Source organism: Mytilus galloprovincialis, chromosome 5 (genome assembly GCF_965363235.1).
Source record: "Mytilus galloprovincialis chromosome 5, xbMytGall1.hap1.1, whole genome shotgun sequence".
Classification (NCBI taxonomy): Eukaryota; Metazoa; Mollusca; class Bivalvia; order Mytilida; family Mytilidae; genus Mytilus; species Mytilus galloprovincialis.
In genome coordinates this window covers 80,391,940-80,404,305 of record NC_134842.1, presented here as the reverse complement: position 1 = coordinate 80,404,305, position 12,366 = coordinate 80,391,940, and the positions used below count along the sequence as shown (strand labels likewise).

The window sequence follows — 12,366 nt, the reverse complement described above, 5'->3', positions numbered from 1 at the left end:
CTTTACTTACAGTAAAATGACTAAATATATACTGATGGCTCATATACTGAAATACATGTTCCTGATTATATATATTTATATTGAACATGTGTACTTAGTTTAAAGTGAATACAACTTCATGGTAAACTACCTTACAAACTAAAAATTAAAAAAATTAACTAGAGGCTCTAAAGAGCCTGTGTCGCTCACCTTGGTCTATGTGAATATTAAAGGAAGCAGATGGATTCATGACAAAATTGTGTTTTGGTGATGGTGATGTGTTTGTACATCTTACTTTACTGAACATTCTTGCTGCTTAAAATTGTCTCTATCTATAATGAACTTGGCCCATTAGTTTCAGTGGAAATGTTAGTAAACATTTACAAATTTTATGAAAATTATTAAAAATTGACTATAAAGCACTTTGCTGAACATTATTGTTGTTTACAGTTTATCTCTATCTATAATAATATTCAAGATAATGACCAAAAACAGCAAAATTTCCTTCAAACTAACAATTCAGGGTCAGCAACCCAACAACGGGTTGTCCGATTCATCTAAAAATTTCAGAGCAGATAAATATTAAACCTGTTAAACAATTTTACCCCATGTCAGATTTGCTCTAAATGCTTTGGGTTTTGAGTTATAAGCCAAAAACTGCATTTTACCCCATGTTCTATTTTTAGCCATGTCGGCCATCTTGGTTGGATGGCCGGGTCACCGGACACATTTTTTCAAACTACTAACCCAAAAGATGATTGTGGCCAAGTTTGGATTAATTTGGCCAAGTAGTTTCAGAGGAGAAGATTTTTGTAAAAGATTACTAAGATTTACGAAAAATGGTTAAAAATTGACTATAAAGGGCAATAAATCCTAAAGGGGTCAACTGACCATTTCAGTCATGTTGACTTATTTGTAAATCTTACTTTGGTGAACATTATTGCTGTTTATAGTTTATCTCTATCTATAATAATATTCAAGATAATAACCAAAAAGAGCAAAATTTCCTTAAAATTACTAATTCAGGGCCAGCAACCCATCAACGGGTTGTCCAATTCATCTGGAAATTTCAGGGCAGATAGATCTTGAACTGATAAACAATTTTACCCCTGTCAGATTTGCTCTAAATGCTTTGGGTTTTGAGTTATAAGCCAAAAACTGCATTTTACCCCATGTTCTATTTTTAGCCATGGCGGCCATCTTGGTTTGATGGCCGGGTCACCGGACACATTTTTCAAACTACTAATCTAAAAGATGATTGTGGCCAAGTTTGGATTAATTTGGCCCAGTAGTTTCAGAGGAGAAGATTTTTGTAAAATATTACTAAGATTTACGAAAAATGGTTAAAAATTGACTATAAAGGGCAATAACTCCTAAAGGGGTCAACTGACCATTTCAGTCATGTTGACTTATTTGTAAATCTTACTTTGCTGAACATTATTGCTGTTTACTGTTTATCTCTATCTATAATAATATTCAAGATAATAACCAAAAACAGCAAAATTTTCTTAAAATTACTAATTCAGGGGCAGCAACCCAACAACGGGTTATCGGATTCATCTGAAAATTTCAGGGCAGATAGATCTTCACCTATTTAACAATTCTACCCCATGTCAGATTTGCTCTAAATGCTTTGGTTTTTGAGTTATAAGCCAAAAACTGCATTTTACCCCTATGTTCTATTTTTAGCCATGGCGGCCATCTTGGATGGTTGGCCGGGTCACCGGACACATTTTTTAAACTAGATACCCCAATGATGATTGTGGCCAAGTTTGGTTTAATTTGGCCCAGTAGTTTCAGAGGAGAAGATTTTTGTAAAAGTTAACGACGACGACGGACGACGGACGACGGACGCCGGACGACGGACGCCAAGTGATGAGAAAAGCTCACTTGGCCTTTTAGGCCAGGTGAGCTAAAAAGGAAGGCTCCCCATAGACTGATGGACAGACAACAGACAAAATTGCAGATACACAGATCAGAAAACATGATGCATTAGGCCTTCTTAGACAAAGCATAAAAACATCACATGCTTAATTTGTTAATCATAGTTTTTGGTGAGGTTCTTGTTGCTAAGTCTTTAGTTTTCTATGTTGTGTTTTGTGTACTATTGTTTGTCTATTGGACTTTTTCTTTTCTAGCAATGGCGTTGTCCTTATTTTGGACACATGAGTTTGAATGTTCCTCCGGTATCTTTCCACCTCTTTTCTAGCAATGGCGCTGTCTGTTTATTTTGGACACATGAGTTTGAATGTTCCTCTGGTATCTTTCCACCTCTTTTCTAGCAATGTTGTTGTTGTCTGTTTATTTTGGACACATGAGTTTGAATGCTCCTCTGGTATCTTTCCACCTCTTTTCTAGCAATGTCGTTGTCTGTTTATTTTCGACACATGAGTTTGAATGTTCCTCTGGTATCTTTCCACCTCTTCTTGTATTTATTGCAGTAGACCTAACAATCCCATAAATATAAACTTATAAAAGTAATAAACTGTTATCACAGAGATATCAGTGGCATAGCTTGCCTCCTGTTTATACCGAGGCAGGGGGTCAGGGGCTGCGCCCCTTAAGCTATAGAGGTCTTTACAATTTGAACAAGAAGAAAATCGTTAAAAATAGTTGCTGTTCAATGTTATTTCATCATAATAATGTTAATTATATGCCTTACTATCTATACTCAAAGCTATAAAAATAACAAAATACCTGAAGGTATCACATTAGACAACCAATGAAAAGTCAGTTTCCTGACTTGCTAGCATTTACAGAAAGCAGGAACATATATATATTGACATACTGTTCCCAACAGAAAGCCAGCTCAAATGCCTAATGGCTCCCAATATATTTCCAAGCCGTAGTACACTCTAATATAGTTGGCTGTACCTCACACGTCATATCACAAGAAATCATGACCTTGCTCGGTGGATAGAAGAAACCTGTACAAAATGTTCAATACAGAAAGAAAAAAAACGCAAATATTAAGGTTTATTTGTAATAAGTTTTGTGATGATCATTTATTTGGTCGTAGGTCACGAATCAACGAATTATAGATAATCACCACAAAATGACAGCTGGATTGAACAAACGAATTTCAGGATAACCTAGGAGAAAAACATATGCTACATGTAAAGTGCAGCACCGCACTTGTTTTAGTGGTGTATTCCTTCGAAGGTCTTGTAATTATATATTGAATGATTTTTAACTTTTTTTTTCATTCACGATGAACAACCGGCGAATAACTAACATTTACTTTATTCTGAAGTCTTCATTATAAATGAACAGTATTTGGTTGATTTTTTTTTATATATAAACTGACATTGTGTATTAACTAACAGACATATTTCTCTGGAATTAGTGATTCCTTTAAATATTTTAAATTCCCTGCTTGTGAAAACGTACTATGAATTTAAAATAGCGAGAATAAAACTTGAGAACCACAACATATAAATTATTTTCTGTGCACTATAATATATAAATACATATTTTGTTTTGTTTAGTACCAAAGTCAATGAACATAGTCGTAGGGGAACATGTCAACAGTTATAAATGAGGGTTTGAATGCTTAGAATGGGATTATCAAATATTTATTTTTTAATCATTGTCGCCCATAATTTGATTTTCCTTTATTTTATAATTTAGCACCATTTTAAATCCATATTCTTTTAAATTTAAATTAATTTCAGGGCCGATTTTTCTGTTTTCTTTAAAAAAAACCTCACCCAGGCCCTCATATACTAGAAATTATTCTGACACAAAATTGACTAATTGACCTAATTCAATGGTAAAGTGATTTGATTGGGTGACTCGTGAGTTGCATCCTCATCTATTCTACTCACTGTTTTCGCTTGCAATGGGGTAGGACAAAATAAATCTGTTGTCGATTTCCTTTTACTATGACAAACTTGAATTACAGAAAACTACCGTAAAGGGTATTTCCAAGTAGAGGAGGGATAATTAATTTAAATGTTCCCATAAGTCTTGAATAATTTGTAAAGGGTATGAATCAATAACCGCACCAACAAGACATAACAAGTTGCTACATTATTGTTTAGGAGCCAGTTTGCTGCATTAATCATTTAAAAGAAAATGCAGTGAAGGAAATTTTTTTTTTTTTTTTACCGAGGAACTGCCTCGTTTGCCTCAACGTAAGCTACGCCCCTGGATCATATGTCTGGCTTTTCTGTAATTTCGATAATGCAAATGTTGAAAATAACAAGCATTCTGTGAGTATTGCATGGCAATGCATAGTCCCCTACCGGTTAAAAATTCATTGTAATGGAACTAAATTCTAACTTGATCTATAACTTGTCATGGTGTAAACTACATAAAATAACAAACAAACCTACCAGTAATTTCTTCAAAAAATTTACTAAAGAAAAGGAAAAAATTCCAAATGTCATTTATCTTAATACAATGTCTTTTACAAATTTAAAAAAAAAGAAAGTTATTTCCCTTTGAACAGAAATCTAGTAATTTTAAAATAAGTATTTCAACAAAAATTTAATTCTAGGGAAAGAGCTTTAACTGAACAAGGAGAAAAGCTAAAATCATGAAAATCAAACTTGACCTGTAACTTGTCATGATAAAACAATACACCAAATATCAAATCAATATCTTCAAAGTTCAAGCATGAAGAAAAAAGTCTGGAAAACTGATTTGCCGGACAGACGGATGGACAGACGGACAGAGTGCAAACCTAAAGTCCCCTTCGACTTTGTCAGTAGGGGACTAAAAAAGCAACACTTTAACATGTAAGTTTTGCAAATATCCAAGGTCAAATAACCATGACTGAATTAACATGACTAAAAAATCTCCATGGAAATGAGATGTGCCAATGCTAATACAACTGCATACCAAATACCATTGAATTATCATAAGTAGTTCCCTTTAAACAAACCTAAACACAAACTAATACATGTAAACTAAGCAAAATTTCAAAGTCAATAAACCATAACTGAGCAGGCGGGGTCAAATAATCTCCATGGTAATGAGATGTGCCAATGCTAATACAACTGCATACCAAATATCAATGACCTACCACTAGTGGTTCTCCATGCCATAAACCTACCTAATCACAAACTAATACATGAAAACTAAGCAAAAGTTTCATAGTCAATAGACCATGACTGAGGAGGCGGGCAAAATAATCTCCATAGAAAAGAAATATATCAATGCTTATACAACTGCATACCAATTATCATTAACTTACCACTAGTACTAGTGGTTCCCCATAAACTGACCTAATCACAAACTAATACATGATAACTAAGCAAAAGTTTCAAAGTCAATAGAGCATAACTGAGGGGGCAGGGCCAAATAATCTCAATGGTAATGAGATGTGCCAAAACTAATACAACTGCATACCAAATATCTTTGACTTACCACTAGTGGTTCACCATAAACAAGACCTACCGGTAATCACAAACTAATACATTGATGACGCCGCCGCAGCCATCGCCAACACCGGAAACAGCATACCTATGTCTCACTTTTTTACTCCGTCAAGCGAGACAAAAACAGATACTCATATTTCACTTTTTCTACACTTATCCTAAAGGCGAAGGAAATTCTTCTCAATGGAGATCCCAGCCTCTTACATACAATTTCTAATGTTTGATAAAATCTACAGGTCTTACAAAAATTGATTTTCATTGTTAACAACTTAAAATTTCTTAGAATACAATGCCATTAAAATTTTTTCAGACATATTACTGATTACTTTAATTTTAACCAGGGGATACCAATCCAATATAGAAGCTATTAGTAAATATATTTTAGTTTTTAAGAGAGAGTAAAGATGAAAAAAATAGATTAGCCATGAGGCAAATCATTAAACTGATAAACTTACACCTTTCCTGCTTAACCTTGGAAAAGAAAGTAATATAATTATTTGACCCTTGAACCTGATACTGTGGATTCATTTATTTTCGTGGTGACCAATTTTCGTGGATTGAGGAAAACTTGCAATTCGTGGATGTTGGATTTCGTTGTTTTCCAAAAGTCTGCATTTAATCATACAACAAATTTGCAATTCGGTGACCATTTAAATTTGTGGTTTCCATGTACCCATGAAATCCACCAAAATTGGTATCCAACAAATAAAAATGAATCCACAGTATTAAAAAAATTAATGCAAGAAACCTTTGACATGTATTATCAAGATTTTCTTGAAATCATGCCGTCTTTATAATATGTATTCAAAAAGTAGTCTAACCCCACTACATCTTCATGTGCCTGTCAAAAATAAGGAACCTTATTTTGTACATGTAGATAGGTTGCTGTCTCATTCAGGTATACCCCATCCCCTTTAAACATCATCAAATTCAATGCAATCAAGAATGGAAAATAAGAAGTGCCTTTAGATTCAACAAACATTTACTTCTCAGCCCTTATATATTGTGAACAACCACAATAAAAAGAAAGTAACTGTCTTTACTAAACTTTACCAATATAAAAGTAGATAAATTATTATATAACAAGAATGTGTCTATAGTACATGAATGCCCCACTTGCACTATCATTTTCTATGTTCGGTGGTCAGTGAAATTGGGGTAAAAACTCTAATTTTGCATTAAAATTAGAAAAATATATCATAGGGAAAATGTGTACTAAGTTTTAAATTGATTGGACTTCAACTTCATCAAAAACTGCCTCGACCAAAAACTTTATCCTGAAGCGAGACTGACGGAGCAACGGACGAACGAACTGACACAATGTCCCTCTTTTATCGTAGGTGGGGCATAACAAAATTATAATGGGTAGATTACTCTTCCTCCTTTACTACCTACCATGTGTATTGGACTAATCATACTTTTTTCACTGTCTATAGCATTCTGATTCAACCAAAATTCTATAAATATCTGAAATAAACAATACAAACATGGTTTTGAAAAAGCTATTAACTTGACTATAAAAGTTATTTAGTTGAAAATGCTGAAACATTAAGCAATGGATTACTAGTGGATATTTGCCATTTCCAATTACAGGTTTGTATAGTCTGCGGTTTTATTCTCCAAAATTTAATCTGCCAGACACATGAGACAGGGGTGCAGACTAAATGCAAGAAATAAGAGAATAAAAATATGATTTTGCAAGGTTTGTTTACATTCTGCCATGTTTGAATCGTTACTGAAATTTTAGAGGGCACTCTTATCATTTTCAAAACTAATAAATTTACCTAATCCATATTAATATGTAATTTTTATTCAATATCAAAAATATAAAATTCAAAACTAAATGCTTCACTACAAATTATCTACTGATCTTTGATCATGGTAAAACTTACCTGTAGCAATGTTTCTGACCTCCATACTTCAGCCTCACTCTGACCTAAAACTGATGAATTCTGGGAATGCTGTTTCTGTGATGCAATAAAACTAGCTTTTAATAATCCAAATGTTCTTGGACTTGTATTGGTTTTACTTCCAGGACTGAAATATAATGTACAGTATAAACATCTATACATCATTTGATCGATTGTGGCAGCATCTATCGTTTAAAGCAGCACATTTACAATTTCTTGTTTTTCATTTTTGCTCATGCACTTTGTCTATATGCCTTTTTGTGTTTCTTTGTTTCATATTTTTTTTGTTTTATAGTGATTAAGATTATAACACAATGTTGACTTCTGTACCCCAATTTTTGACATTTTTACCTATTATGTCTGTTTGTTTTGTTCACACATCGTTGTCAATATAATGGAATTTTTAATTTGCGGCTGTCATACAAGTGAGAGATTTAGATAGCTATAAAACCTGGTTTGATCCACCATTTTCTTCATAAGAAAATGCCTGTACCAAGTCAGGAATATGACAGTTGTTAACCATTCGTTTGATGTATTTGAGCTTTTGATTTAGCCATTTGATTACAGATTTTCCATTTTTAATTTTCCTCAGAGTCTTTTTTTTGTTATTTTACTTTTTAGTGGTAAGCTTAAGTGATCTCTCTTACCTGTACATCTTTGAATGTATCACAGGGCTTCTGATTGGTGACTGTTGATGTGGCACAGGTGGCAGGGTGGATTTATTGAGTGGCAGGAAGTAGTTGAGATAATCATCTAGTAAACACGGAAACAAGTTGTCTGTCAAGTTTTTCCAGGCTAAATTCTGCCAGTTTAACAAACAATGGGCAAAATAGAACATGTAATATTCAAATGCTGCTGTTAATATGTTAAGGCATAAAAATGAAAAAAAAACAATATTTCTTTCTTAAGGTGGTACCTAACACTACAGGGAGATAACTTTGTAAAAATCAGCTAAATGTTTAAATCACGTTATTTTTGTTGAGGAAATATTAAGCTTCTTAATGATGAAAATTAGTGTTTGTCAAACTGCTATATAACCAACGAAATGTTTCTGATAAAGTGGTTGGTTCAAATTTTTTGAAATTTTTATGTTTTTGTCAAAGGGTCAAAGTAAACATTTTGTTAAAATTTTATGAAAATTAAACGAGCCAAATTAATATTAGTCAAGGTGTTGGGTACCACCTTAAGAACTGTAAAAACAACATTTGTTTAAATCTCTTAACTATATTCAATGACAATATAAGACCTGCAAAAATCCAATGCATTTACGATTTTCAAAGGAAATTTACCTGAGGAGATATTTTTCAAAGTTGGCCTTTTAATAGTGAAGGGGTGAAAAAAGAGAGACCAATATACATTAAACAACCATAGTTTATTCTCGTCCAATGAAGTAACCATGAGAAATTCACAGATATTCACTACTATTAAATAATTTCATACATCATGTACATATTGATTAAAATGACTCAAAGTTTTTATTTGAATCAGGGAAAAAAATTAACGGTCACCTAGTCGCCCATGGCGACCAGAAATTGACCTGGGCGATCTTTTTATTCAGTTGTGGTATCCCAGGTGGGGAATTGAAAAAAGTGCTCGACTGACGGAAATCCGCCATTTACCGTGGCTCCAAGTACAATGAAGTTCTTCACTGACAAATATATAAACTCAAAAAGAAAAAAACCTTTTTAAAATGTATACAGGCAAGTGTCTGGAGTCGTATTGTCGCAAAGTGGCAGTCGCAATAAACAAGGATGTAAAATCAGTGTGTACCTTTGACTAAATATAGTTCACGTTAATGCAGTTCACTGATTGGTCGTCAATTTTAAGTCGGAGAGTATCATATGTTTCGTGTTTGCAAGGATAACAAGAGAGACGTTCCGATGGTCATTAACAATATAATGCGATCAAAGATCATCAAATATCTGTTCGGTTTTGGCTCTAAGAAAGCGAAGAAAGTCAAACCCCCACTAGCAAGTTCAGCCCACATTTGGGGCTTCACCGCTGATAGTAAAATAAAGTGGGCTACTAACTTTTTGTCTGGGCTTACTGATTTTCAAGTCTAGTAGCCACTAGCTACAGGCCTTAAAAAGTTAATTTTGACCCCTGTGAATAAAGAACTGTGTATACAAATGAAAGAACGAAATTAAGAATTTCCATAACTTAATTTATAAAAAGCATTTTTTTATTCATCAACTTAACATTGATGTTCTTGTTTCTTTATTGAATAAATAGCTAAAGGCATGCAACAACAAAATTCTTATCAAATTACTTAAGATGATACATAACCTTTACTCCAAAGCATTTCAAACACAATATTTCTGACAAAAAAACGTGCTGTTACTACCAAAATACAAGTCACTGTAAACATTGGTATATAAAGGATACAAAGGAGTATAAGATGTGAGCCATATCCCTGTGTCTGTAACTTATTGATGTAGAAATATGGTATGTTTCCTTCTTCTATTATCTGTCTTGATGGTCCCTGAAATCAGAAAAATAGAAATAAATAAGAATATAAATTGAATATTGGCAATGGCAGGTCAATATTAAATTCACAGGAGATTCTCTTTATAGTAAAAACAAGTTGCAAGATTCCAAGAGGCAATCAATACCAAGAAGAGAAAAAGGCAGACATCACCTTTATTGATCTTTATTGTGAGTGTCAATAACCGAGGTAAAAGTCTCATGTAACAAATATGCTTTTCAGAAGATTGTTCCAATGATGCCTATGCCCAATCAAAATGGCTTTCGCCTTACATCATTGTCTGCAGTTTTTGAATGTTAAATAGTTGTGTAGAGCTTAAACAGAGATCGGTTTGGCACGTTTTAATTGACTTGTTCCTAAATGTAAGCAGGGCCAATGCCATGCAAAGCACAGTACATATTAGTGAGTATTATGTATTGTTGTCTGTATTGGTCATACACACATCTTCCCTACAATAGAACTTACCGGTATATGATGTAGAGGAAATTCATACACACATCTTCCCTACAATAGAACTTACCGGTATATGATGTAGAGAAAATTCATACACACATCTTCCCTACAATAGAACTTACCGGTATATGATGTAGAGGAAATTCATACACACATCTTCCCTACAATAGAACTTACCGGTATATGATGTAGAGAAAATTCATACACACATCTTCCCTACAATAGAACTTACCGGTATATGATGTAGAGAAAATTCATACACACATCTTCCCTACAATAGAACTTACCGGTATATGATGTAGAGAAAATTCATACACACATCTTCCCTACAATAGAACTTACCGGTATATGATGTAGAGGAAATTCATACACACATCTTCCCTACAATAGAACTTACCGGTATATGATGTAGAGGAAATTCATACACTCATCTTCCCTACAATAGAACTTACTGGTATATGATGTAGAGGAAATTCATACACACATTTTTCCTACCATAGAACTTACCGGTATATGATGTAGAGGAAATTCATACACACATCTTCCCTACAATAGAACTTACCGGTATATGATGTAGAGGAAATTCATACAACAGACTGACATCTGTTTGAAGATTATATACAAGTGTCAGCAATGGACCTTCTGAACCAAGGAATTCTCTGGCACATTCAAACTCTTCTAGGTTGTTTCCACGACTAATGGAGTGAAGCTGCCATCCCACCTCTGATCCAAAACCAAATATATTAGATAATATTGATGGCAAGGCATTCTTTAATTCCTAAAATCAAAACCAAAAATATAAGATAATATTGATGGCAAGGCATTCTTTAATTCCTAAAATCAAAACCAAATATATTAGATAATATTGATGGCAAGGCATTCTTTAATTCCTAAAATCAAAACCAAATATATTAGATAATATTGATGGCAAGGCATTCTTTAATTCCTAAAATCAAAACCAAATATATTGGATAATATTGATGGCAAGGCATTCTTTAATTCCTAAAATCAAAACCAAAATACAAGAAATCAAACAAGTGAAACTGCGTAATACTGCTCACTGATGATATCCCGACACAACTAGATAATTTTAATAGTGTAAAAATATGTAAGTGTTCGGTAAACAGGAAGTTGTTAAGTGATGAATCTGAAAACACACCAAATGGTAAAGCTGACCCATATGAACCCTGAAACCAAATTTCAGAAAACCTTATAAGTAGTTCCTTAGACAGATTAGATGAACAATATTCATGGGATGAACAGACAGATAGAGGTAAAACAGTATATCCCCACTTTTTAAAACAACGACAGACAGATAGAGGTAAAACAGTATATCCCATTTTTTTTCAACAACGAAGACTATACAATAAACCAACTTATGCTTCTGAGAGATTAACTTTGGCCACTTTTGTGCATAGAAAAATTAATTTTGAATATAAGTTGTCGCAAATATGTCAAACTAGTGAACTCCCTTCAAAGACTACATTGATCAACAAATTCTTAAACTGCCAAAAATAAATTGTTAAATTTTCTTGGCTTGAAAATATGCATGAAAATATTGGCAACTGGTTTATTTTCATTCATGATTTAAGCAAATAACAATCATTCAATCACTTTTTTTAACATGAATTTCATGTATATATAATTATATACCTTTAAATTTGTGTACATCTTTTAGATACAGCGTTCTCACTAAGGACTTTTGAAGGCTAGTCCAGGGACTCATAATTTTTGGCAATTGTGATTCAGACAAAGAATTTTTTTTTTTTGCTATATATATATAATTATTATCCAACTCTCTGTGACAAACATGACAAACCAGAGCAAGGAATTGACATTTTAAATCTCTTTCTATGAAATGATAGCAAACTTGTGTGACCAGTCAATCAAGCATTAAAAATTCTTAGCCCAATTCAAATTTGATGGCTACTGTGCACCAGAGAATTCCCATTCTGCATTAAAATATATAGCATGTATTGTATACATTTTGCTTATCTTTTGACAAAAATTAGTACCTGTGTTCCTGCTGAATCTATAATGTTCTCTATCTCATTGCATCTCTGTAGTAAAGGTCTGGAGTAGGCCAACTGTAGTCTAGACTATAACAGAAAACACTTTAGTTTTAACACATGTGGATCAGTAATTAGACATGTTA

The 12,366-nt window shown here is 33.2% G+C and overlaps 1 protein-coding gene and 1 long non-coding RNA gene across 3 annotated transcripts in view; both read right to left on the bottom strand.

Moving 5' to 3' along the window:
• The window catches only part of LOC143076475 (sphingomyelin phosphodiesterase 4-like), a 37,709-nt gene that overhangs the window by 13,930 nt on the left and 11,413 nt on the right, over window positions 1-12,366 (bottom strand). Inside the window, exons 2-8 of one of the 2 annotated variants that reach the window (XM_076252265.1) lie at window positions 12,227-12,310; window positions 10,774-10,989; window positions 9,659-9,755; window positions 7,921-8,128; window positions 7,256-7,400; window positions 6,759-6,830; window positions 11-46 (exon numbers count right to left, since the gene is read on the bottom strand). In XM_076252265.1, the coding sequence (XP_076108380.1) occupies window positions 11-46; window positions 6,759-6,830; window positions 7,256-7,400; window positions 7,921-8,128; window positions 9,659-9,755; window positions 10,774-10,989; window positions 12,227-12,310 (858 nt within the window). The remainder of the gene's footprint in view (window positions 1-10; window positions 47-6,758; window positions 6,831-7,255; window positions 7,401-7,920; window positions 8,129-9,658; window positions 9,756-10,773; window positions 10,990-12,226; window positions 12,311-12,366) is intronic. The other variant, XM_076252266.1, reaches the window with a different exon arrangement.
• LOC143076477 (uncharacterized) lies at window positions 1,691-2,757 on the bottom strand. The gene is made up of 2 exons (XR_012978667.1): window positions 2,327-2,757; window positions 1,691-2,250 (listed from the first exon to the last, which is right to left on the bottom strand). It is a non-coding gene; the product is annotated as an uncharacterized LOC143076477 (long non-coding RNA).